The sequence below is a fragment of the Notamacropus eugenii genome, chromosome 1 (genome assembly GCF_028372415.1).
Source record: "Notamacropus eugenii isolate mMacEug1 chromosome 1, mMacEug1.pri_v2, whole genome shotgun sequence".
NCBI classification, from domain to species: Eukaryota; Metazoa; Chordata; class Mammalia; order Diprotodontia; family Macropodidae; genus Notamacropus; species Notamacropus eugenii.
In genome coordinates this window covers 8,817,151-8,844,357 of record NC_092872.1, presented here as the reverse complement: position 1 = coordinate 8,844,357, position 27,207 = coordinate 8,817,151, and the positions used below count along the sequence as shown (strand labels likewise).

Here is a 27,207-nt window from a genome sequence, read left to right as displayed (position 1 = left end):
CCAGATCAAATGGGAAGATTAGATTTGAGTAAGAAAGGTCTGATCAAATGGGAAGACCCAAGGGGAGCTCAAGGAGGCCCCCAGAGTCTGAACCCCATCAAGGCCAACAATTAAGAAGGAATCAGGAGACAGGTCTTGTTACACTCAGAATATGGCATTCTCTACCACCAGTTCATGAGGAATGTGCCATTCACAATTCAGCAAGCAATTTTTATATGTTAAATGAAACAAAAAATAAGAAAGATAAGTCTTCATTTACTAACAGGAAGTAGATAAGAGAATTATCTTTTTAGTACAGCTAGTTTCACTAAATCAAAGAGAAGTATCAGGTCAAAAAATGGAGGAGGGCATTCCAAGGACTCTGGAATTTTCTACCTTCAGCAACTAAGTCTTTTTGTACCAAGAAGATGAGGAAAGAAGACACTGAAACGAGACCAGCTGCAACTAGTCTGACAGTTGGTGAGTCACATACAGCAAAATGACTGATAATAGAACAAGATAGAATTGATTGTGTTCCCCCCCATAAAAAATTCACTTTTAACAGGAACTTCAGCCTTCAGCACAGTGTTTGGCACATGGCAAGGGTTAATATGCTTTTTCATCCAATTAGAATGTAAGCGCCTTGAAAGCCAGGACAATGTCATCTTTTCTGTTTTCATACCCAGCCCTTAGTAGCATTTGACACAGTGTTGTTTAGTCATTTCAGTTGTGTCTGATTCCTCACGACCCATTTGGGGTTTTTTGGCAAAGATATTACAGTGGTTCGCCATTTCCTTCTCCAACTCATTTTACAGATGAGAAAACCAAGAAAAACAGGTTTAAGTGACTTGCCCAGGGTCACACAGCTAGTAAATGTCTGAGGCCAGATTTGAACTCAGGAAGATGAATTTTCTTGATTCCAGGCTCAGCATTCTATCCACTGGGCTACCTAGCTGCCCATGACACTTAATAAATGCTTTATCATTCATGAATTTCATTCAAAAGAAATTGTCTGAGAACCCAGATCTTTTTTTAAAAATGTGTTTATTTTTAGTTTACAACATTCAGTTCCACAAGCTTTTGAGTTTTAAATTTTCTCCCCCTCTCTTCTTTCCCCCTCCCCAAGATGGCATGCAATCTGATATACGTTCTACATATACATTCATATTAAACATATTTTCACATCAGTTATGTTGTGAAGAAGAATTATGACCAATGGAATGAACCACAAGAAAGAAAAAACAAAAGAAAAAAGAGAGAGCAGATAGTATGCTTCGATCTGTATTCAGACTGTAATTCTCTGGATGTGGATGGCATTTTCCATCATGAGCCTCCTGGAGTTGTCTTAGAACTTTGCATTGCTGAGAAGAGCCAAGTCCATCAAAGTTAGTCATAGCACAATGTGGCTGTAACTGTGTACAATTGAGCACCCAAAATCTTAAGAAACAGGTTCAAGGAAGGTCTGAGAATCCAGCCAAATCTGGAAGCTAACCCAGACAGGACTGAGGTGAGAAAAAGGAACTGGGGCCAAGAGCCTTGTAAATTCTGTCTGCCAAATCAATTTCATGGTTAAAATGAAGACTAGAATCTCATTGCCAGAAAAGACCTCTGAAGCCTCTAGTCCTGAGCTAAAATATTCTCTGTAGTTAATCTAAGTGATTATGGAACCTGTTTAAAGCCTTGCAGGATTGGGGAGTGATTTCCAGAGGCTGCCCATTCCACCTTTGGTCAACTCTCATTGTTAGGAAATTTAATTTCATTTGAAGTTCCTCCAACTTTCTCCCACACCCTATGACTGTCCTCTGGGAATAAATCATCCCTTTTCATTAGGACAGTTCTTCAAACACCAGGAGTTGGGGATCATGGAGTTCCTCCCAGTCTTCTGCAGTTTAAACATTCCTCATTCCTTAAACCAGTTTCTAAGTGATGGTCAATTTACGATGGAAAAAATAGGCTAAATAAAGCTCTGGTTTATTTGTATTTTTCATTACCTTATAAGGCTGATTTTGAAGCAAGGACCAAAAGCTGAGTCAGTGAAAAGAGCAGAAAAGTCAGGTGTTCCTCAGTATTTCAAGTCTTAAAAGGCAGTGCAGTACAGTGGGAACAGACCAGATCTGAAGTTTGACCCCGGCAAAGACTCTCAATGCTTCCGGGCCTCAGAGGAAACGCATGAGGAAATGAGGGGTTAGTTAGACTAGATTGAGGTATCAAACAAGAGACACACTGGCAGCTTAAAATGTCACTGGGAAATGTTTAACAAAAGAAGTAAAAATACAATAAGACAAAGATGACATTATGTTTTAAACCTAAGTCAAATTGTGGTCTGCAGGGAAATCCTCTGTACACATTAGTGCTCCTTCCTGCACCCCCTTTCCACTGTCTTTTTAATTCTACTGGACTGGATGATCTCTGAGGTCCCTTCCAGCTGTAGATCGATCATCTTAAAAAGTCTAACAACTTAGAAAATCTAGAGTAGGATGGGACATTAATCTTCCTGAATATTTATTTCAGCAGTTCTAAGATTTGTTTCAACTTTGTAACTTTCCTTTTTTAGTTTATTTTAAACGAAGCTTTAAGCATCAGACTCCTTAAAATATCTGAGAGCCAGAGGAGAGGGAAAGTGGAACTGGCTGTCTGTTTCAGCAGGGGACTTGGATTGAAAACCCTCAGGGGATAGAAGGGGGAGGACAAGTGACCCCAAGGAGCCACTGTGTCCAATCTTGGGACCACGCAGGAACAGGGGAGCCAGTGTGCTTCTGGGAGAGGTTTAAGAATCTGGAGCTGGTTCTCTGAGGGTCCCTGGGTCTCCTGGAGGGAGACTGTCTGTGGAAGGGCAGAGAGGTGTAGAGGAGGGCTTCGTGGGGCTGGAGGAATAAGGATTCTCGTTATTAAGTAGTTTCAGTTGCATCCCACTCTCCGTGACCCCATTTGGGGTTTTCTTAGCAAAGTTACTGGACTGGTTTTGCCATTTTCTTCTCCGACTCATTTTACAGATGGGGAAACTGAGGCCAGTTGTTTGAGGCTGGATTTGAACTCAGGTCCTCCTGACTTCAGGGCGAGCATTCTATACACCTAGCTGCCCTAATAGGGTTTGCCTAGAAGGGGACACAATTATCATGCCCACTTTACGGACCAGGAGAGGGAGCCCTCCTCGCTCGGGTGCACCCAGCCCGAGTCTGGGGGAGGATTTGAACTCACGTCTTCCTGCTTTCCACCCACTGGAGGCAGGACGGCCTCCAGGCGCAGCTGTGAGCTCGGGGGATCTCGGTTCCGGCCTCAGTTTCCCGCCCCGTAGAGCAGGGGTGCCAAGCCCCGCCATTTCCACCTCCCGGCCCGCGCCCCCTCCGCCCGCGGGTGGGTACGAGTGCCCAGGACACGGTGCTCCCGCCCAGCCGCGGGGACCGGGTGTGACGAATGACGTAGCCGGGACAGTGCGAGGCTGCCCAGGTGACCTTGACAGCCGGGCTTGCCCCTTAGAAGTATCTTGTTTCCGGGTCGGGCCGGAGGGGCCGGAGGGAGAATGCCGGCTCGGGGCGGGAGCCAGGCGGCCAGGCGCCGGGTTCACCGCTGCGGAGGGAGGAAGGGCGAGCGGCCTCCACTGCGCCTGCGCAGGGCCGGCAGGCTCACCCTGGGGCTCCCCTTCCACCCCGCCCACATTCTCCAGCCCCGCCCCTCCCGTCCTTCCCTATTGGCTGCTTCAGCCCCACGGGGTGGGGGCGGGGATTCCTGAGGAGGGAGCTCCGACCGGATGCCCCGCCCCCTCAGTTTGAGCCTCCTCCTGAGCGCGTGAGGTCGGGGGCAGCGGCCGGCGAGGGCTAGTGGCGGAGCCGAAGCCGGTGGCGGCTTGTGCGAGGTGGATTTGCTTCGTGTCGTTCTGTGAGTCGGGGTTTGCGGCCGGCTGGGTGGAGGAGAGATACCCCGGGGAAGGGGGCCCGAGCGGGGGAAGGGGCGCTTGACGGCGCGCTGGGGGGAGGGGAGGGCGGTTGGAGGGCCTGCGGGGCCCGGAGCTAAGGGAGGGGGGCCCGGCGCGGCGAGGGGCGCGTGGCTGGAATACCGACGATGTCGGGGCTAGCGAGCACGGACGCGGAGCCGGGGTGAGGGCATGAGGGGAGCGTTCGTGGTGACTGGACGGTCGTGAGGAGGGGGATCCCGGCCACCGGGGCGGAATGAAGTGTGCTTTGGGCCACCTGTCAGGGACTCGGGCTGGGGCAGGGCTCTTTCTGGCCTGGGCAGCCCGGCAGGCCCAGAGCAGGGGGAGGCCTGGGGTTTTTTTTTAGGGGGTACGAGGAACCGTGGGACACTCCCTGAGGATGGCTGGAAATTGAGAGGGCCCCAGAAGCAGGTTGGAAAGCTGGACAAGGTCATCGGAGCTGGGGAAAGGGGAGGGAAGGCCGTGGATAGGCCTGAGGGACCAGGCTGGGGCTGAAGGGGAAATCTCCCCCCCACCGATTTCTCTTCGCCGTCTATCCATTTCGTCCATCTTTTCCTCAGGTTCACGCAGGCACCCGGATCTCGGCTCCCACCCCACCAGGGACTAAACAGTCCTCTGAAGCTGGGAGGGACCCGCATGAGTCAGCACCGGCTCGGGGCTCGGGGTCTCCTGCAGTTACTGTTTGGTTCCTGGGAGGCTTTTTTCTGTGCAGCTCTTAGCTCTGGCCATGATGGTGGCATCTTAGAGGTGGCCAAGGCAGGAATCTGTCATTCAAACCGCAGACTGTTGCAACTAGCTTGCTACATTGTGATCCTAAATGGAATGAAAAGATGGGGGCTGAGAAGCCTCCAAGCTGGCCAGACAGCCCAGGGCTGGGCGGGCCATCTTTTGTTCCCTGAATGGTAGCTCTGGCTGGGCTACGGTTGGGGTTGGGGCCTGTGAAAGATGGCTTGTGGTCCCAGCTATTTCAGCCCCTTTTTCTTTGGTGCTGAGTAACAGCCCTTCTTCCTTCCTCTGAGAGTCAGTTCAGGAATAGGGGATCTCTAAGTTTTTTTCTCCCCAACTGATGGATTAGAAAGCAAAAATGAAAGATCATGAAGTCATCCAGCTTTACATCCGAGTCTTATGTTGTTCAGTCATGTTGGACTCTTCCGTGACCTTATTTGGGGTTTTGCTGGCAGAGACACTGAAGTGGTTTGCCACTTCCTTCTCCATCTCATTTTACACATGAGGAAGTGACTCGGCGAGAGTCACACAGGTAGTAACTGTCTGAGGTATAATTTGAACTCAGGTCCACATGACTCCCGGGCTGGTGCCACTTAGCTGCCCTGGGACGATTTACATCTAGGCAAGAAAAAACTGGGCTCCATTTTCTCTATCCGTGATATCCTTTTTTGGTTCATGGGTGTGTGAGGTAGGGAAGGTGTTGGTATCACTTTATGTGTTCTCACAGATGACATTTTAAAGTAAGTGGCATGTTTTGATAGTTTTTGAAATTATTTTTGTACCTACATCAGGAAATCAATTTTTTTGCCTTGTGATTTTAAAGAATACTGAAGTAGGAGTTTGGAAACTTGAATTCTGGTTCGTATTCTGCTAATTAGCATTGGGCAAATAAATTTATCTTTGGGTCACAGTTTCTGAAATGAGGGATTTGATTTAGGATTGTAGGATTTAGAGCAGGAAGGGAACCTTAGAGATCCTCAAGTCCATAGGCAGCCCACCTGTACAGCTGGAACAAAATTAAAGTAATTGGAAAAATTGAACAAAGTAAACAAAAGTATCATAGAACATAGAAAATGTTAATATGTGGTTTTTCTGTCAAATATGTGGCCACAGGGATCCTTATGTAATTCGATTTCAATTTAAAAGCACTCATTTAGTTCAACTCCTTGCAGATAAGGAAATTGAAACCTAGAGAATTTCATGTTGAGGGTCACACAGATCCGTTCTTTATACCACACTCACCATAGTTAATTCCAAAGATTTTCTCCTGGGCTCTTTGTCATCAATATCCAAGGGTTCAGTTATCTCATACTGATAATTCTCAGATCTATATATTAAATCCTGGTTTCTCTCCTGAACTATAGTCCTTAATCACACTTACCTAGGCATCTCAGACTCAGCATGTCTAAAACAGAACTTAATCATCTTTCCTCAAATCCACTCATTTTCCCCATTGTTGAAAGCACTTCTCTCTAATCACAGTCTTGGTTGAGATCCTTACCTCACTCTTACTCCATGTATCTGGTCCATTGACTCAGTTTCCTCATTTCTATCTTCACATCATCTTTCATTATTCTTTTCCCTCAACTCCTCCTCTCCTGTCTGCCTCCCCCTCCCCTTCCTTCTTTCCAAAGGACCGGTAAATTTGGGTGGCCAAAAGATGTCCAGTTGACTTGCGTTTTACTGGCTCCTTCTCTTCCCTTCCCTTCCCCTGTCCTCTCCTTCTTCAAAAGCTAAAACTTACTGCACTTTGAAGCTGGGACACCAATGGGCCCCTGCCCAAGGGCTCCCTGGGCCCTCCTAGCCTTATAGTCATTATCAATAGTAACTGTTGCTGTTTCCCTCACAGCCTGATGTCTTTTCCTTTTCTTGACCTCATTAAAGGGGCCATGCCCTGGCTACTTCTTAAACAGGCCTGTTCAATCCTAAGTGAGTATCTGCAAAGACCTTGGCCTAAAGGTCCCAAGGTCTCCCAGTGCATCCTGGGTCATCTCCAGTCATCCTGATGAATATCTGGTCACTGGATTCAGATGGCTCTGGAGGAGAAGTGAGGCTGGTGACCTGCACAGCCCTCCCTCACTCAAAACAAAGCCAAGTGCAAGTCATGTCATTATTTCTCTGATGGCGTGGTCTTCTTCGGCAACGAAGGATGAACACAGTCCTTATAGTTACACAGCTACCACCCTGGCTCAGGTTCCTCATCACTTCTGGTAAACAGAAGGCAGAGTAAGACTAAATACAGAAAGTGAGTAATGTTCACTTGTATTGTGGAATTGTGTAACTTTAGGCAAGTTCCATCTTTTGTCAGATCTAACTTTTCTGTGAAGCCAGGAGTTTAGGGTAGATGACAGATGGTCTTAGCTAACTCTAGGCTTCTGTGAATCTGAGGGCAATAAGAGTGCTCCGTAATGGTAGGATCACATTGTGAGGACCTTGAATTTCAAGCTGAGGAAGTTGAATTATATCCTTGAGCAGAGAGAATCCATTAGAACAGGCAAATATAAAAACACTGTTTTTAGGACGTTTGTGTTAGTCTCCTTTCCGAATTCTGCGCTTCCTCCAGGAATTAGCCACTGCCTGATCTTGTCAGTTGACCTGTATGTGACCCTATGTTCTCCTGTTCTGTGCATTTGAATAGGCCATATTTCCCAGAAGCAGCAAGTAGCTCCAGGACCCAGACATTTTCTTTCTTGTCTGGGGATGGAATTCAGTGCAAAGGCTATTTATATTTAGGACCTGGATCATAAGTGAACTCGTTCTCATCCTTGCACAGTTCAGCATCTTATAGCAGCTCATCTGATTGCTTTGTAAAGTAGGATGAGACTAAATGACTAGAAAGATTTAGGGAGTGGGTATCCGTGAGAGCAGGTTGAGGAACGTGAAATACTATTCTGGCAGACCGTGGAAGAGAGAAGGAAAGCTGGAAAGGAGTTAAGAAGTGGTACAGAGGGGCGGGGGCATCTGAGAAAAGGTAGAAATGAGGCAGGGTAGTATAAAGTGCCAATAAGTACTCAGCTGAAAAAATGTAGGGGGTGATTGGATTGCAGAGGAGGTTTCTAAGTTCAGGTTATCATTTTTTCAAAGGCCCTCAATTAAGGAAAAGGGAATGCTTACTGACAGGATTTCACTAACAAAGGTTCGTTCATTTAAAACACATGTTTTAACATTTTTTTTATTTGAGAGTGGAACACATGATCAGAAACTTGTGTGCAATCTGCAATTCTTTTTTTACAATTAGTAATTAATCCAACTGTACTAGCGTGAAGTCTGGAGGTCCTCAGTTATACAGCAGTAGCAGCCAACAGATGGTCAGGCCCTACCTGCCAGTGCATGGATGTGAGCTATTTAGGTCTTAAAATGAACTAAATTTCAGGCAGGGCACATTGGACTTATGTATGTGGCATGCTGAAAACCCACTTTTTTTCATGTTACTCTCTGCCCCCTCCCAGTTTTAGTGTATTTGGCTAATCTTTATTTGGAAATGAACCTTTCCTTAAGTAGATTCTCCAAAAGCCATTTTTTTTAGCAACTAATTAATTTTGTTGTTTTTTTTTGAAAGAAGCAAATTTGTAACATTCATAACAAGCACTCTTTCCTCAGCATGTTTGAATGATAGGTGTAGTTTAGTTTCCAAGTTTTAAGTTCAAGGACTGTGAACTTTTCTCTTTGCCATTGGCCTTTTTTTATGTGTAAGAAAAAAGTGAACATTCTCACTGACGTACTAAAAACTGAACTTCATGTGTTAGGAATTTTAGCCTGACATTAGGCAAATGTGGTTCAAGAAGAGTTAGAAAAAATTAATGAGAGATCAAAATTAGAGACACTTTGGAGTGTGTATCCTTTTGTATTTTAAGGTACTTTTTGAAATGTAAAATCTTCTAAAATCTCTTTTAGGAAGGCTCTTGAACCAGCTACAATGTCAGCAGACAACGATGTTTCCCTCTCCACTTTCGATGAGACTTCTGGATCAAAACTTGCCCGAAAAGCTAAAGAGGCACCATTTGTCCCAATCGGTAAGTCTTCCTGTGACAAAACAATAATTTATCAGTAAAATGGTATCCATTGAAACATCAATTCTATTCAAAGATGCCTTTCTTTTTAGGTATCATGTTGTTTATTTGAAATGCAGTGAAAATAAAAGTTGTACAGATTTGCTGACTAGAATTCTTATGTGCCAGAATTTTGTTGTCTGTTACTCCAGTATACCATGTACCCCAGAAAGCAGCATGATAGAGTGGAAAGTGGAAAGAGCTGTGAACAGTTTCCATCAGGAAAGGAGCCTTGATTTTAGGGTCCCACCTTTGCTGTGTGGCTTAGGCAGGTCACCAAGCTTCACTGGGTGCCACTTTTCTCATCTATCATGTCTCTAAAAGTTCTTTTTAGGTTTTGTGCGGAAATCCAGGAACTTGGGAATCTTTGTAAGGAGACTTTGCTGTTACCAGGGCGATAGCTTGAGGGGACCATGTCTGGCAGTGGCACCGCACATTATAGTTAAGTTGATTGATTTCATTTACCTGGCACCTACTTGTGTGCAGTGCAGGGCACCATGATAGGCCAAGTGCAAAGTTTAGGCAAATCCTTCCCTCATGGAACTCACAGCCTAGTGGCAGTATGAGACACAAAACATATAGATAATGCCCGTCCATTGGTGAAATGTAGTTATTTGTTTATAGATCTTTGTTAAGCATGTGGCTTGCATGTTACCAGTTGACTCTTTGCCTTACAGGAATAGCAGGCTTTGCCGCTATTGTTGCGTATGGATTATACAAACTGAAGAGCAGAGGGGACACTAAAATGTCTGTCCACCTGATCCACATGCGCGTGGGAGCCCAAGGCTTTGTAGTGGGAGCCATGACCGTTGGTAGGTCCTCCATAGCAAACATTCCATTCTCCAGTAAAGTTCCTTACTGATGCATTTCTCTGAAAAAAAACAAAGTGAGGTATATATTTAGTAAGATTCCTGCAGTTATTTGTTAGTATCTTTTGCATCCAAAAGCTAATTGACTTTTAATCAATTGATCATTCAACACAAGTTCCCAAACTTATTTGGCCTACTTCCCCTTTTTAAAAAAAATTTACTCAGCACCTTCTGGAAATCTTAACAAACTAGGACAGAAGTCTCAGACTGAGTGTACAACTGCACCTGAGGCAACTACCACCTCTCTGGTTTATCACCCACTTTGGAAACCACTGTTAAATTTTAATACAATACAGAGTAATTTTTGTTTTACGTTCATGATTATTACTACGTGTAGAATTCTGGATGTCAGTTACCCTGTCTGGGCTTCAGTTTTCTGATTTATAAAATGAAGGGCTTGAACCATGATGCTTAAGGTCTCTTCCAGCTCTAAATCTCATGTTCTTAATAGTCTTTGAAGGGTCTCCAATCTTGGGTTTACAGAGTGATCTTTAAACCAATTAAAATGGTAAGGATTATTTTTCCTGATTGTGATATGTGTACAGTAATCATGACATCTTCAAGTTAAGGAAAATTACGTTGTTAAATTACTGTCCTTTATTCTTTTTCAGTCTCACTGCTTGCTACTGCCCTAGTGTAGGCTTTTATTACTTAACCCTTGAATGGCTGAATTAAGTACTTGGTCTCTTTTAACAGATTTCACTGTTATACTAGGAGCAACAAAGCATTAAACAGGAAGGGGAGAAAAATAAAAGTCGTTTCCCTTAGTGATATTATGCTCTAATGCAAGAGACTGAGCAAATATCTATAAGCATAAATATCAGAAATACCGTTCTCTGTTACCATTCTTTTCTGATGAATCTTCTTTGGGCGAAGAAGTGACTGGCTTCTCAAAGGCTGTGCCAAGGAAGCAAAAGCTTTAGAGTTTTTACACATCTGGAAAGCTTTCCATACTAGCCTGGCCATAGAGCGTGGCCTTTTTCTGAGGGACCAGCCTCTGCGTTTGGGGAAGACAATAAACATGGAGTTGGTTATCAGGTGATAAAAAATCTTTTTGGCTGCAACAGCTGATGAAGCTTTGGAGGTGGAGAAGGCCTGCAATTTACATTGACAGGGTTCATCCATGTAGATGAAATTCCACATTTTTAACCTATTGGAAATACGTTAGCAGCAGTGATAACAGTCACGGAACAAATATCGTTAGCATCATATATGAGTATATGGTAGGAGAGATGGATTAAGAATTAGATGACAGAGGTGCCTTTTGTCACTTGCTTCCTTCACAAAAAGTCCTGGACTTGGAGTCGGGATACTTGGGTTGTGCATCCTAGGATCAGTCACTTCTTTAATCTCAGTTTCCTCATTTATAAAATGATGCTAAGATCTCTTCCAGAGGTGAAGATTGGCAGCTAACAAATCATTTTATCCTTATGATCTAGATGTAGCCTCATGGACTAGTTAGGGAATTATGAACAGAGTGTAATTTATAATTATTAAGATAATAAAGGAAAATGAAAATGGTGCTCAGTGTCCTGATTCCTTGCATAAACTTTTCTTCGTGGTGTTTCCTGTCATGGACAATTTTAAAAGTGTCTTTGTTTATGTCATATAGAAAACCATATTGAAAATCTAATTACTTTGTCTTTTTCTTTAGGTATGTTGTACTCCATGTATCGGGAATACTGGGCAAAACCCAAACATTAGAGGAAAGATGCTGCCTTCGTGCTGATGTTTTAGAGCTAGATACCTCACATTGAGGTTACATGTTTAAAAAAAAATCATTTAGGGATATGTGGTTCTAAAAAGCGGCATGTGTCAGACAACCAATCATGGAATCGTAAAGATTGGCTTTTTCCATGGAAGCTTTCGTTTTCCAGGTGATTCAAGGTGTACTATTGGAATCCAAGAATTAATTAGGGGAGTTAACTTAATACAAAAGGAACAGGTTATACTTGGGTAATAAATTATATTCATATTTCTCAAATCTCAAAAAATGACTGAAAAATTAGAGGGCCAAGACTCATGAATCTCCGATTGCTTTAAGATGGGGCACATTTTGGGATATGATATAGGAAGCTGCTTTAACAATTCAGGAAGCACTTTCTTCCTTATTTTGTAGCATGGTGGACACTTCAGTGTCTAGGGCTGCCTGGCTTTGATGAGGGCCCAAAGAACATCTGTAAGAAAACCATGAAATAAAACATTATAGCAAGAGTCTTATTTATGCTCTCCCTTCACTGTAGACACTTGTTTGTATTTAAGATGAGCCTTGAACAGTTGTTAACCAGGCTACTTAACACAGTAGTATTTATTATAAAGTTAGTAAAAGACAAGAATAACAAATTGTATGGCTTAGTTATATTTTTGCTGCTACCATATTGAACTTGTTTTTTAAATGTCATCTGTTTTATATATATTTGAAGTGCTTATTCAACAGTAAAGAGAGAGAACTTTGAAAATGTGTGCAGTATTGTGTTTTCTCTAAGAGTCATGTCCAACTGAAAAATATTACTGTCCTTTCGATTTGATGGGCAGACTCATGTGAGCATTCTCCTTAAACAAATGTTGACATTTAAGTAACGCTTTGTTAACTTGTGGAATTCTGATGTTGAAGATAAATTTACATTCCATGGTAATAACATGGTACGGATATTATTAAATAAAATGAACACATCACGTGTCTTGTACCTTATTTCAGGTTAATATAACACAAAACAATGTACGCTCCCAGAAAGCAAATATGTTTTGGGGTTTTTTCTGCTTTAAGTCTAGGAATAAGGTAAGCTGAAGCAGCCAAATCAGAGATTCTGATTTTGTAGCTGTTCAGTGTTAGAAATTAGTAATTTAACACATTTATGAGGTGCCAACCACGTGCAAGGCGCATAGGTTAACCCAATGATCCTTGCCCTCCAAGACGGTCTTATTTAGGTGATCATGATAAGCTACAAAGACAGCTTATGGGAATTAAAATAGTTCAGACATATAGTTGCTCTGAAGAAGAAGAGATGAAGTTCTGTAAGAGATCCTCTAAGTTAGGTTCTGATTTTCATTGACTTCAAAGCAAAAGGTAGGTAGGAAAAGTGAAGATGGTGAAAAACCATGGCTCAGAAACTGCACACCTTGAGACCTGAGAAAGTAAGTGCTAGACAGGGCAAGCACCAAATCAAAAGAAAATAGATTGTTAGTAATGTTAGTGATGAAGCTGGTAGGCCTTGTGATGGGGCAGAGACCAGAGTCAATACATGCAACAGAGAAAAGGATGGCATATGACTGGAACAACTTGAATTATTGAAACAAGAAATTAGCCAGAAAAGTGGGAAATGGTCAACAACTGCCATGGAGACCAATTATAGTTTTGTACAGAAATTGAACCACAGTAGATGACAGGTGGTCCTAGATGCTAGATGTGTGACCCTCAGCAAGTCACCCTGTTTGCCCCTATTTGTAAAATGAGCTGGAGAAGGAAATGACAAACTGCTCCAATGTTTTTGCCAAGAAAACCCCCAAAAAGGTCAGTCAGACATGACTGAAAACAGCTGGCCAACAGCTGGAAGGGGGCCATCTAGTTCAACCCTCTTATTTTATAGATAAGGAACTGAGGCTAGAAGTGAAAGGTCTTACCCAACATCACAGCTATTAAATATCAGAGGATTTGAGCCCAGGTTGCCTGGCAAAGGTTCAGCATTAGTAGCTCCATTTGTCATAAGAGCCAGAGTTCTGAAAGCACCTTTGAACTTGTCAAGCAGAAGGATGGATGATGTAAGCCGCTATCACGTCATAAAGTGGAGTATGGAGACAATTTAAAGAAAGCTTGGCAAGAGGTTCAACTAAGCAAAGTTCTCCCAAAGACACGTAAAGAAAAAAAGGATGACAAAAAATTGGTAAAATAGCTCTAAAATTTACCAAAACGTCAAGGATGGTGGGACATTTGGATCTTAACAGTCCCAGGTGTGGCTGAGGGGAGATAAAAATGACACTAAAGATAAGGGAAAAGCATCTAATTGGACCTAGGGTATGTAAACAAGTCAATAAACATTTGTCTTTGTGTTGAGTAAAGCAGCTAGATGGCTCAGTGGCAAGAATGTTGGGTCACAGGAGACCTGAGTTCAAATTTGACTTCAGCTGTGTGATCTTCCCAAGTCATTTAACCACTGTTTGCCTCAATACACTGGAGAAGGAAATGGCAAACCACTCCATGATGCTTGCCAAGAACCCCTGAATGGTATTGGTGTGCTATGGGCCACTGAATCATGAAGAGCTGTATATGAGTGAACAGATATGTCAGGCATTGTGGTACGCCCTGGGGGATCCCAAGAAGGGGAAGAGATAGTCCTTGCCTTCCAGGAGCTCGTCATCTAAGCGTCAACATGCAAATAACTTAGGTGTAAACGATACCAAGGAATGAACGAGAGCACAGCCACAGTCTTCCTCTACGAGGTGGAATTTTAGCTGGTATGCATTCCAGGCATAGGAGATAGCTGTTAAAATGATGGACTTGGGAGATGGGATATCTTGTTCAAGAAATAGCAAGGTGGCCAATCTCACTGCATCAAAGAGGTGGGTTGTTTGTCTCCTCCAGAGCCATCTGGGTCCAGTGACAACTGGAGATGGCCCAGGATGTAGTGAGAGACCTAGACTTTTTTAGTCTTTAACAGGTCTCTAGCCCCAAAAAACCCAAAAAACAATTTAGGAAGGAAAGATCAGGCTTCCTGGCTGAAACAGAATTGCTATTCACTCTGAACCAATCAGGGGCCAAACAATGCCCACTAAGTGGGGCTTGGTCTGGTACCTGTTGTTGACCAATCAATGAAAGCCAGAGTGATTTGAGTTTAAGGCATGGTCCTTAAGGGGGAAAAAAAGGTGAAGTGTAACATTTAAGAAGACTAGAGAGGGGTGGAGGTGGGAGATGCACTAAGTTATGGAGGGTTTTGAATGCCAAATAGAGGGGTTTTTATTTAATTCTGGAGGTCATAAGGAGCCAGTGGAATTTATCCAGTAGGAGTTGACATGGTTAGACCTGTGAATTAAGAGAATTACTTTGGTGGCTAAATGGAGGATGGATGTGGCAAACAGGCTAAGCAGCAAGGTACTACAGGCATGAGGTGATGAGGGTCTGCACCACAGTAGGGGCAGTACCAGAGGAGAGAAGATGTATCTGAGATGTTGTAAAAGTAAAATTAATAAACTGAATGTTTACAACAGGAAATATTGGGGGTGGGGGAGATGTAGGAGTTCCTTGGGTTGGGAATCTGGGTAATTGAGAAGAGGGTGCTGCCCTTGATAGTATAAGGAAGTCTGGAACAAGGGAAGATTTAGGGGGAAAGAGTTCAGTTTGGGATATGTTGAGTTTGAAATGTTTCCTGGACATACAGTTGGAGATATCTAACAAATAGTTGGAGTTAGAGACTATAGTTGGAGCTACAGAGATGATAGTTGAATCCATGAAAACTGATGTGATCAGAAGTTGTAAGGAGTAAGAAGACAATAGGGTCCAGGACAGAGTCCTGTGGAACAAATCCTGCATATGGTGGGAATGATCCAAGACTGAAGCCTGGCAGGGCACAATCAGCAATGTGAAAGGGGGCAAAAGACTTGAGAAGGGTACAGTACAGAGTTCAACTGGTTCATCAACGGGTCAGTAAGGGAAAAAGAGAGTGGTTGGTGCAGGAGTGATGGCATGGGAGAAAATTGAGGTCAAGGGAATGGAGATCATGATGAGGATGAAGAGCAGGGTTTGATGTTGAAAGGCAGAGAACGAGGGAGAAAGCATCTTAGGTGAATGGTGATCAGATGAACATGGAGGTGGCGCATTTGTGTGAGGGATGGCAAGATGAAGAACATGACCATTTTGGGGTGTGGCTAAGGTGGGGGTAGAGTAGGTCCTGGGAAATGAAGAGGCTGATGAATTGGAAGGGTAAGGTGTTTGAAGGAGAGTCAGTATATGTTGAAGTCCACTAGTAGGAGGGCAGTATTTGGAGAGGAAAGATTGTGAACCATGTATCTAACTCATTTGTCAGGCCTAGAGGCCTAAGGGCTACCCGAGTCTTTCCTTACCTGTTGCAGGTCTTCGGCTGGCCAAACCGCATAAATGTATGAGAGAAGAGACTTTCCAGAGTCGAACAAGGGTTAGGCTTTATTCAGGGTCTTGGTTACATGTGCAGGGTGAATTCTTCCTTAGGAGAGAGGAATCATCTTCCCAAGGAGGCAAAGATCTTACAGTAAGAGAATGGAAGTGGAAGTGGGAGGGGGAGAGGGGAGAGGGAAGAGGTGAGAGGGAAGAGGGGCCTTCTGTCCTCTAAGGGCCCCTCAGCGCTAAGAGCGCCTTCAGGCTTTCCTGACCCTACTTAAGCTCTCCCGCCGCATAGTTTGCACCTGAATACCATGCCTGTTCTCAGCCCTTAGACAACAATAGGTGTGCTCAGACCATGGATTAATCTCGAGGGCGGGATGCTCTCCCCAGCAAGTTTCCCACAGGGAAAAGGTGGAAATGCATGAGATAGCCCGGGTCTCACACCTCAATTCCCAGCTGTTCCCTGGGGGGCCTCATGAGAACTCTAAGGTTTAGAAGTCCTCACCTTTACCTGCCCGAGACTGTCCACATGGAACTGAGCTTACACCCCCAACACTCATTGAAGAAGAAAGGGCAGTGTTTGAAAGCTCTGTAGACAACAGTTACCAGAATTTTGATTGGGTAGATGTGGATTGTATGAACCTCAAAGGAGGAGACATTACTGAGTGATGATGGTAGGGGGAGAACTTAGAAGCTGCAGTGGGGAGCAAGAGTATTCCAACTTCCCCACCCTGATCCACAGTGAATTGAAAGGAATGAGTGAAAGTCCAGCCATTGCTGGAAAGGGAGGCTATAGAGGCTGTGCCATGAGAAGGGAGACAGGTCAGGGAGAGCCAGAAGATGGAAGCAGTGGAAAAGGAAAAGATTTAAGATAAAAGCAAAGTGTTGCCTATGGAGAAGACATTCCAAGTACACAGTGGAAAGGGTGGTTATCATTTGTTTGGGGGAGAAGGGGTGATGAATGTGTATTGAGAAGAATGGGAATAAGGAATCAGATAGTGGGGGATGGAAAATGGAGTTTGGATGATGATCTATAGGGATTCAGAATCAGTGGGATGTAGAAGGTATGACCAGATGTGAGCTTGTTAATCCTTAAGTGAAAACTTGAGAGAGTCTTTTCAGAGCGTTGGACAGTTCAGGCAAGGGAGCTAGAACTTAGAGCAGAAGGAGTGTTGATACTCTTTCCCCAGGGCAGAAGACCAGTCTGGAAGCTTGATGGAATGATCCTCTTCCCTACACCTCAGCAATAAGGGACTGGGAAGATAGAATAGTGCTTCTTTCCTCAAAGGCTGGAGAACAGGCAGATTTGCAGGGTATGAAGGTAAGCTTGAATCTCCACAGTCTTATGAGAAGCCAGAGATTAGGCAAGAGACTCGTGAAGGCACCCACCTCCTCTTTCTGCTTTTTCTCTTTCTCTTCTGCCTTCCTCTCCTCTTCCCTCAGGGGGGTATTGATCAGGCAGGGGACCAATTAGGAAGGCACTAAGGTCATTTTCCGTGAAATATAAAGTACCTGGTGTAGGAAAAGAGGACAAAGGGGGTAGAAAAATTTCAGACCTCTCTAATACTAAAAAATGGTGACCAAAACCAACTAGTTACTGACCAATATGCTTATTCTCCCACACATGCAAAAATCTTGATTTTTGAGTCATTTGTACATGAATCAAGGGCATCCTTGATGAGAGTATTCGGTAACAAGGAAACTTTTGCAAGCAATGCTTCGGAGTGGGCCATATCTTTACCATTTTACAATTTATTAAAAGGTATAAGATCCTAATATGTATATGATTATTTTCTAAAAAGCATTTGATTTTTACCCTGCCTACCCATGAACATTTAGTGTTTCTTCAATTATTTAAATCTGATTTTATTTGTATAAAGTTTCTTTTATTGCCAGGTATACTCCCAGGTATTTTATGCTGTCTAGTTATTTTAAATGGGGTACCTTTCACTATCTTTTCTTGGAGAGTTTTGTTTGTGATATATAAGAATGCTGATGATTTATATGGATTTACTCTATATCCTGTTACTCTTGGTAGGACATGTTAAAGCCTTTTCCAACAAGGTATAGCCTATACATATATCAAAATCATTCAAGATTCCTTGAAAGATATAAATACCAGATGAACCATGAAACAGAGAGGTGCATGCTTACTGAGGGTATTCACTGCTGTGATGAGAGAGATTCAAGGCAGAACCCAAGTGGAAGAGGGCTTCCCAGATGGGGAGGTCCTCCAGATGCTCCTGTTTGCTGATAAATGTTGTGCTGGTTCCATCAAACCCTGGAATGTTGCATAGTTTCCTAGAAGAGAGCTGTAACCACTGAAAAGATCTTGGTCTGATCATCTATTGGGGAAATACCAAGTGGATAAAAATATTGCCCGGATTATGAGATGCATTTTAATGAACAGCCTACAGAACTTGTACAATATGTGTATCTGGGACAGACAGTACAGATGGGCTACAAGTTGGACCTGTAGCTGAGTAGGAGTTGGAGAGTGGTCTAGATTGCCTTCAGGAAATTGCAAAGGTCCTTTAGCAATCCCCTGTTTTCCACAGAAACAAAGGCTGATCTTTTTAATACCAGTATTCTACTTGTTTTGCCAAAGGGCAGTTGAGTCATAGAATGCAATAATCTCTAAAGAATTAAAAGTAAGTGTCATAGAGGACAATGGAAAGATATATGGTGGGTGTGACCAGGTTGCAACATATAACAAATGAATAACTTCATGGATTAGTAGTGAAATTTGTCATCAAAGAATTGTATGGTAGGAGGAGAAGATGGGCTGGTCAAGTAGCAAGTATGTAATCCACCTTGCCTCTGCAATGCCAGGAGAAAGTAAGGAAAGCCTCTAGGACATTGACTGGAGTCCCCTGTGGCCAACTTATGGGAAGATAAGGCCAAGATTTTCTTGAGAGGAGTTGGCACTGGGGTCTGTTTTATTGGTGGCAATTTCCAAACTGATGGGTTCACAGATCCATTTGAGTAATTAAAAAAATGTCCATTATCCTTCTTGTAGTTTCAACTTTAAACGCCCTTGGCTTAATTGAATCTCACACCAAGTTTTTTGCAAACTGTTCCCTACACTCCTTTTATGAGGTGACACTACCCACAATTTCTTCATCCTTCGCAGGTACGTGCCTAACAAATTTGTGCCAGCCACTGTGTTAAGTGTTTCACAATTGTTATCTCATTTGATTCCCACAACAACCCTGGGAGGTAGGTGCTACCTCCCCATTTTACAGATGAGGAAATTGAGGTATACGCATCGGTGATACTTTGTTGGAAAAGGCTTTAATATGCTCTCCAAAAGTAACAAGATGTAAAGTAAACAGAAGTTAAGTGACTTGCCCAGGGTAGCACAGCTAGTGTCTGAGGTTGGATTTGAATTTAGGTCTTCCAGTCCCAGCCCTCTATCCACCACGCCATGTAACTGCCTCCAGCCTAAGTCTACCCTCCTATAAATGGTAGTTACCAGGGAAGTCTAAGCACACAAAGCCAAAGGATCTCAGGAATGTTGGTCCTCAAGACCCACTACAGGAAATCTTTAAACATTTTGGCAGGTTCGAGTCTCAGAGAGGGTGGAATGAAAGTTGTTTGCTTGTTTTTAATGCCAGGACTCTATTTCTTCAGGCTATTTTTGGTGGCTTCTCCGAAGTTTGAATTTTCTGAATCTTAGTTTTACTGTAATCTTTTGTTTTATCAGCATTTTCTCTCTTTTGGTTTTGTCTATATTCCCCCTGTCATCACCTTTCATCCCTTTTAACAGAGAGGGAAAGAAAAGCAGTTGAATAAAAACACTCAATGCACCCATTCATTCTAACAATAAATTCCACAACCAAAATCGTCCATCTGTCATCCGAGCAAAGAGTGCCCCAGCCTGGGGTACGGGTTCTCACCCCTTCTCTGGGCGTAGGCCTGCTCATTATAATTATGGTGTTCAGGTTTCTTTTTTGCTTACATGGTTTACATTGTTTTCTGGTTCAGCTTACTTTATCCTGCATGGGTTCGGAACTGCCCACGCTAAATTATCTTTGCTCTGTTCAAACATTGACTAGGGAGTTGACTGACTAACCCTTATTCTCAGTGAAGGGCATTTAATCCACAGGACTCATGGATGTGGGTTGGACGCTGATTAAAAACCAACACTTCTGTAAGTAGGCTTAGGTATTATTTGCACGATATACTTAGTATATAAGATAGGTCCTTATGATCTTAGCTCAAATGTACATCCATCTTCCTTATTACAGTTCCGTGTTCCCTATGACTTAGTCCTTAAATGTTATTCTGTGCAAATATTTGATCACTGGAAGTTTTCATTGAACTTTGAAATGCCATTCTGAGTAATTTATTTCAAAACTTCTACTTTCTGTTGGTGATATTTTAAACAAGATATTTACTCTGCTATCTTGGATAATTTTTACTCTTGGCAGGGGAGTCAGATTTAAGATTATAAAATTGGAAGGGATATCATCATCCAGCCATTTTATTTTACAGGGGAGAAAATTAAGACCTAACGTGTTTGGGAGGACTGATCTTCTGAACTGTCAAAGCATAGAGGGGTAGGAAAGGGGGAGATGGAACATTAAGGATGACTATCAAGTACTTAGGGACTGTAACATGGAAAAGATAAGACGCATTCAGTTTGGCCCCTAGATTAGGAGATGAAGGGCAGGGGGAGCTCGGGGCGCACTGTTTAGTGTCACCAGATCACCTGATTCGGAGTCTATGACTCTTTTCACAGAAGTAACTCTGTCTCTCTTTTTACAGGTCTAGTAAGTGACATGGCCTGATTTTCAGCCCAGGTTTTTTGAAACCAAATCCACTGCCTTTTGTATTATATCACACTGTTTCTCCAAGTTAAGATCCCTACAACAGAAGCGGCAACTGCCAACGGATCAACTTAAATGTTTTAGAAACTTGAATAAAAGGAATCACAGAAGTTCAGAGCTGGAAAGGACCTCAAGCGTACATGACAATCTTGAAAATTTGATTCGGCCCCAGTCAGGAACGTTATTCCCACTTACAACGTACCTACAAGTTATCTAGCTTCTGCTTAAAGACCTCCAAGAAGAGAACCAGCCACTTCTCAAGGCAACCTGTTCCCTTTGGGGACAACTCTTTCGGTTAGGAAGTTGTTTTTTTCTGCTAAAACCCAGCCTAACTTTGTCTCTACAGCTTCTCCCCATTGCTCCTAGTGGAGGGGCCAAGCTGAACACGTCTAATCTCTTTCCTGTCACAGTCCTTTAATACTTGAAGATATTCATCATGTTCCACCCCCATCACATCCCCTATCCCTTTAAGCTTTGACAGTTCAGGAAGATCATAATGATGAGGGCTGGAAAGGGGGTGTGAGACCCCCATGAACACCAGGGTACCAGGGGCAGGTTGTCTGGGGAAGAATTCACAGACTCAAGCATGGTTGAGGTCAAGGTAAAGATTTACTACACTTTTCAGCAGGCAAGAGTTCTTAGGGAACCTGCAACCTTAGAGGGGCACAGGGAAAGTTTATATAGGATATTCTATAGTATCACTTGTGCCAAACATGCTAACTAGGTGTCTTGGGGTAGGATTAGGGAGTGGCTAAGGAGCGGTTAGTTCTTAAAAGAACATGCACTTTTGGTATCTATTGCACAAGTATTTACCCAAAATTCATCAGGAAAGAGCCCAAGGAGGGGTTACCTGGAGGTGTAGTTTTAGAACTGAAACATCACTAAGTCATCCAACCATCAGGGCTGACCAGGAAAAACCAGGCTTCTCTCGTCAAGGTCTTGTTAGACAAGATTAATGTAAGGGAGTATAGGTTGTCCAAGTCTAGGATACATGTGACTGGTCAGTGAGCAGGAAATGTCGTTATGACCCAGTGCACAGCCTGATAGGCCAGTCCACAGCTGGTTCAAACTAAGGAGTTCTAGAGGTGCAGCCGGCTACTACAGCAGGGAAGGGAGATAACGTTATTGCTAGGGCAGGCTGTGTCCTTGGGCTGGGGAGAAACTGCCTGAGATAGTGTTTTGAGGCTAGGAAGAAATGTGATTTTTGAACAGAAATGTGATTTTTAAAGAGAAATGTGATTTTAGAATTGGGGCCCAAGTGCATGCACCCAAGCACCCCATCAATAATGGTGCTTGCTATTCCAAAGCACTTGCAATAACCACTCCCATTTTCCCTTTTGCTGAAGGAAATAGATGCCCAAAGTAGCTTTAGCTTTCGAGCTTAATTCCATAGTACTCCCTTAGACACATTTTTATAGTCCAACCACGCTGTCATTCTCTCTATTTTCCCATTCTATTACATCTCCCATCTCTATCCCATTGAAAAAGTTGTACCCCATTCCTGTACCTTCTCCCTCTGCCTCTTAGAAGCCTTCATTTCCTTTCACGCTTAATCAGAATACTACCTTCTACAAGACCCTTCCTCATCTCCCTCACTGCTGGCGTTTCCCCACTGCCCACCAAATCACCTTGTCTTTATTTTGCCTGTAGGTACATGCATTGTCTCTCCCCCTAGAATATAAGCTCCTTCAGAGCAGGGACTATTTTACTCGTGTCTTTGTGTCCCCAGCAGCTACCACAGATGCATAGTAAACACTGGGTATTTACATATGCTAGTTGGTGGAGTTATTGACTTAGAGTCTGGGTAGCAACTTCTATTTGGAAATGTTTTGTAATCATATCCAAGGGGAGGATTGTAAGAATCTCAAACTCAACATAGCCCAAACTAATCTTAGGTTCTCTCATGGATTTCTGTTCCTCCCAAAATTATTCTGAGAAGTATCTGAAGGACTGACATAGAAGGGTAACAAAGAAAAAAGGTTAAGAACTCCCTAGCCGGAGGCTTCCTTCACAGACTCAAATAGGGTAGTAGTCCTCTATAAGTAGACTGAGCATCCCTGAGGACACAGCCTAAAGTCAGAGGAGGTCTGTGGGCAGCTGCAGGTTTAGTAATGACCTGGTCGAACAGCTGTGGTATCTGTGTAATTCGGCCTAGAGTTAGGGGACATTTCTTTAGCGGGGTGCTGAGTGTCTTTTTTGTTCATCCTGTTTCCCCATAAAGTTGTCCTCAAATTCCCTCTTACACAAGGAAAGGAATTTGTCTTTCATCATGGAGGCACCAGAAACTTCTGATGGTTTTTGAGAAAGGGAATGCCATGGTCTGACTGGTTAAGAGAGGACTTTTTAATACCAATGCCAGGTGATGGGAAAGAGTACGATGTCCATTTCCCAGAGGAGGAAACTGTACTTCAGTCTCCCTCCCAGGGTTGAAAAGCTAGATGGGAGCTGGGATATGAACTACATTCCTTGATTTCAGGTCTAGCACTCATTCTCTTATATCACGCTTATTTATTTTCTTTCTTTCTTTAGTCATGTCTGACTTTGTGACAACTTTTGGGGGGTTTTCTTGACAAGGATATTGGAGTGGTTTGTCATTTCCTTCTGCTCATTTTACAGATGAGGGAACTGAAGCAGATAGGGTTAAGTGACTTGCCCAGGGTCACGCGGCTCACAAGTGTCTGAGGTCAGATTTGAACTCAAGAAGATGGGTCTTCCTGCCTGCAAGCCCAGTGCTCTATGCACTGTACCACTTGGCTGCCCTATCTTTTAGACATAATCAAACGCTAAATTGCTTGGTGCAGCTCATGAAATGCTACAAGACTTCAAAGTAATATTGGAGATTTGCATAAACTGGCGTGATCGGTACTACTTAAAGCCTGAATTACAAATCAATCAATTAATAAGCATTTATTAAGAAATTACTGTGGCAGACAGAGTGCTGAAGGAGTCAGGGGATACAAAGAAAAACAAAATCAGTCAATTTCCTCAAGCAACTTGCAGCCTAAAGGCGGAAACAACGGACACAAATCGGGAGGAAAGCTAGCTTGTGAGGGGAAGGCACTAGAATCTGGGCTGGGGGTGGGGGCACTGGAAAAGACCTCCGGAGGATGATTCCACTTGGAGGATGGTGTGGGAGGCAGGGAGGGCAAAGCCCGGGACCATGGAATTCAGAGACTATGGACCACAGGATTTATAGATGTTACAGGCCTTCCAGACCACCTAGTCCAATTTTCTGATTTTACAAATAAAGGAATCAAGGCCCAGAAAAACGGAACAATGAACACAAAGTCACCCAGCTGGTAACAAACCACAGAACTAAGGCTCACAATTTACTTCTTTGACTCCAAACCTAGTGTTCTTTGTTCTGTTCGTATGCAAATTAAATGGAGAGACTTTTTTTTCCCTGGGCTATTGGTGAATACTAGCTAGCTTCCTGGCCTAATGTCCAGCATCAGACTGTTTCTGCATTCAAATAGAAATAAAATTTCCATTCACAGCTGGACATTTTCAAGTTCCTATGCAGATTGGGCATGGTCCTGATTCCTGCTAGTGGGCAACAGTGCCACCTGGTGGTCAGAGCCAGAGTTCATTAAGTACTGGTGAGACTCCCTATTTCTGTGAATACGTTATGAATTTCAAGGGTTTTCCAGTTTTCTTGTTTTGGAACTGCAAAACATTATTGAGGCAGCTGAGACTGTTTGAGAGATCTGAAGGAAGTCAGGCAAAGCTCTCTCAATGCACTCTGTCCCCTTTTCAGCAGCTTCCTCTCAGCCCATTTTGATTAGCTGTAGGATTTACATCAAAGTAACAGACCACATTTCTACGTTGCTTGAAGGTTTAAACAGTGTTTTCCTCACAACAGCTAAACACTAAACACTGGAGATACAAAGAAAGGCAATAGCAATTGTGCTCACAGTCTAATGCACTGTTCATGCATTCCAACCCTGTTCCTAGACAAGGAGATCATGGACTCTTTTAGCTACTGAAACACACTGAAGAAAAAGCTAGAAATGTATACACAGGCAAAGACAGAAGTAAAAAAAAATTTCTAACCTTGAAATTGAGAAGAAATGGTTATAAATGGTTGTCTATAGCATTTGTGCTTAATCAAAAATAGCTTACTGGCTAATTTTGGAAACTGGAGGCTTCTACTTGATATGGTTTTATTGCTGGAGTCAGAGGACCTGAGTTCAAATTCCAGTTCTGTTATTTGGCAGCTAGGTGACTTCTTCTGGGCCTATTTAAAGGGAATGAATGTGTTTGCTTTGGCAGCAAATATACTAAAGGGAGGGGTGCAATGGATACAGGGCTGGACCTGGAGTCAGGAAAAGCAGAGTTCAAATCCCACCTCAGATACCAATTAGCTGGTAACACTGGGCAAGTCTCACCTTTGACTGAATTCATTTGGACTCAGTCAAAAGGCTGCACTCTAGGACCTAGAGGGCCACATGTGCCTTCAGGGACATGGGTTCCGCCACCCCTGCTCTAGAGGCAATGGATGGACATTACAAAGAGGAAAATTGAGGCTTGAGCTAAGGAAAGAATTCCTAATAATTCTAGGCATCCAAAAGTGAAATGTGTTGCCACAGGAGGTACGGGGTTCCCCCTTCCTTTAGAGTTTCCTATAAAGGCTAGAAGACCATTTTATCAGGTCCGTTGTGGGGAGGGGAGGGCAATTCTTCCTCACACATGAGTTGGACTACACAGCCTCTATGATCCCTTGATGCCCCTCACATGTGAAATCAGCAAAAATGCAAACCCAGCTCTTCTGACTCCAGATCTAGGGCTCCTTCTAACCAGCAAAAAATTCCATTTCTACGGCACGCTCAAGTTTTAAAAATGAGATTCATCACTTTCCTAAATTTGAGCATAGACTCAACTGGATTCTCCTCTTGAGTGCACTCAGAAGCTCATTCAAAGTCCTAGCCAAGTCACACCTGGTCCCCTTCAAGTGTGTACTTTTGGTACCAAGCCTGAACCTGTAGTCAGGTCTGTACCTGAGTGGATTCCTTTGGGACATGAAGCTGATGACCACAGGACAGCTGGTACACTGTCCTCTCTCATTTCCCCCCTCCCCACCGCTATTTTACACCCTTCCCCCCCCCCCCCCCCAAGAAGGAAGCAGCAGTTGGTAGATTTTTTACAAGCCAACTTCATCAAAACCCATCTGTTATCACTGGTCATTCATTTCAGTCATGTCTTACTTTTCGTGATGGCATTTGGAGTTTTCTAGGCAAAGATACTGGAGCAGTTTGTCATTTCCTTCTCCAGTTCATTTTACAGATGAAGAAACTGAGGCCAACAGGGTTAAGTGACTTGCCCAGGGTCGCACAGCTGGGAAGTGTCTGAGGCCTAATTTGAACTCACACCTTCCAGTCTCTAGCCTCCGTGCTCTACCTAGTTACCTATAATAATCCACAGATACCTCAGAATGGCAGTTTTCTGTGAGGGTCCAAAGACATGCTGTCTACCAGCCCATTAGTAACAAGACAGACACAGAAGTCATTCACAATCCTCCAAAACACACAACTGTACAAGGCTTCCGTTTCCCTTGGTGTTCACAAGGGAGCTATCTGGATTTGGCTACTGCTATTGCAAATGTTTAAAATATACAATTGCCATTGCCTATGCTAAAACACAAAACTACCTGTCTAAATACCTACCTATCTTTATGTCTATATGGATATATCTCCATCTAAATAAAGATTTATCCATAAATCTATCATTTCCTCCCCCCATGCCCAAAGGTGACCCTTGTGTTAGACTGATGGGCTTCTCCCGAACCTGAAGGGCCAGTATAATTTTATGGGACCTCTCTCTCCCTTAGTTGGTTCGCTGCCTCCACCCATTTAGACCTGGGGACCATATTTCCTTCCAAGGGAAGTGCCAGTTTCTTACTCATGTTCCTTTTTTTTACGGCTGAGAAAGCTTCAAACATTAATGAATACATTAAAAGGTACAGAAAGGGCTCCCATTGAAGAAAAGAACCCCTTCCTCCCACAGCACCTGTAGACCCCCCTAACTCCAGTGCACCCAGTGCCGGGCTCCAGCAAGGGGAACTGTGCCACTGCCATAATGTCCTGTTTTGCTACTCCAGCCCCTTCTCTTTCTTGGTACCTCTGCTCCTGGGTCTCGCCCCTCTGGGGGCCCGTTCTGGGGCCAAAGGGGATGACCTTCGCTCATCCCACAGACAAGGGGCAGTCAGCTCAGTCCCCATTCGCCCAGAAGTGTTGCCTGTATTAGGGGACTCCCCAGTTACTTACCGTTCCTATTTTGCAGCCTTTACAAAGGCCCAGAAAAATAACAGGTGGGGTCACAGACACCCCCTAGGGGTGTGACCCCGGGCAAGTCCCTTAACCTCTTGTCTGCCTCAGTTTCCTCCTCTGTCAGCACCTTCCTCCTACGGTTGTTGTCAGGGTGAGATGAGGCAATCATGACGAAGGGTTTAAGCGCACACAGTGGGTGCTTAATGAATGCTTATTCCTACCTGTCCTCCACATACACGCACTCTACAGACTAGAAAACTGAGGGCCACAAAGGAGGAAAGTGACTTGCTCAAGGTGTCCCGGCAGGCCCAGGTCTACAGCCCCCGCTGTGCGCTGGGGCAAGGTAGGGAGAACACAGCGGAGGGAACCGGGGCTGGGGCGAAGTCAGATCGGCTTTCCGTAGGAGGGGGCAGAGGCTGGACCTTGAAGCTCCCGGGACCGGAGCACAAGAAGGGAGAAGCCCGGGCCACCGCCCCTCCCACTTC

The 27,207-nt window shown here is 43.8% G+C and overlaps 1 protein-coding gene and 2 long non-coding RNA genes across 4 annotated transcripts in view; 1 reads left to right on the top strand and 2 right to left on the bottom strand.

Annotated features, from left to right (window-relative positions):
• Positions 1–12,227, top strand: part of HIGD1A (HIG1 hypoxia inducible domain family member 1A) — a 25,945-nt gene extending 13,718 nt beyond the window's left edge. Inside the window, exons 1-4 of one of the 2 annotated variants that reach the window (XM_072652249.1) lie at positions 3,664–3,855; positions 8,531–8,649; positions 9,363–9,497; positions 11,209–12,227. In XM_072652249.1, the coding sequence (XP_072508350.1) occupies positions 8,553–8,649; positions 9,363–9,497; positions 11,209–11,258 (282 nt within the window). In that variant the 5' untranslated portion in view covers positions 3,664–3,855; positions 8,531–8,552 and the 3' untranslated portion in view covers positions 11,259–12,227. Of the gene's footprint in view, positions 1–3,663; positions 3,856–8,530; positions 8,650–9,362; positions 9,498–11,208 lie in introns of those variants that run through there. The other variant, XM_072652254.1, reaches the window with a different exon arrangement.
• LOC140533016 (uncharacterized) lies at positions 1,007–3,391 on the bottom strand. The gene is made up of 3 exons (XR_011976765.1): positions 3,178–3,391; positions 1,971–2,134; positions 1,007–1,466 (listed from the first exon to the last, which is right to left on the bottom strand). It is a non-coding gene; the product is annotated as an uncharacterized lncRNA (long non-coding RNA).
• Positions 9,469–27,207, bottom strand: LOC140533010 (uncharacterized). The gene is made up of 4 exons (XR_011976763.1): positions 26,944–27,207; positions 17,014–17,136; positions 10,385–10,551; positions 9,469–9,556 (listed from the first exon to the last, which is right to left on the bottom strand). It is a non-coding gene; the product is annotated as an uncharacterized lncRNA (long non-coding RNA).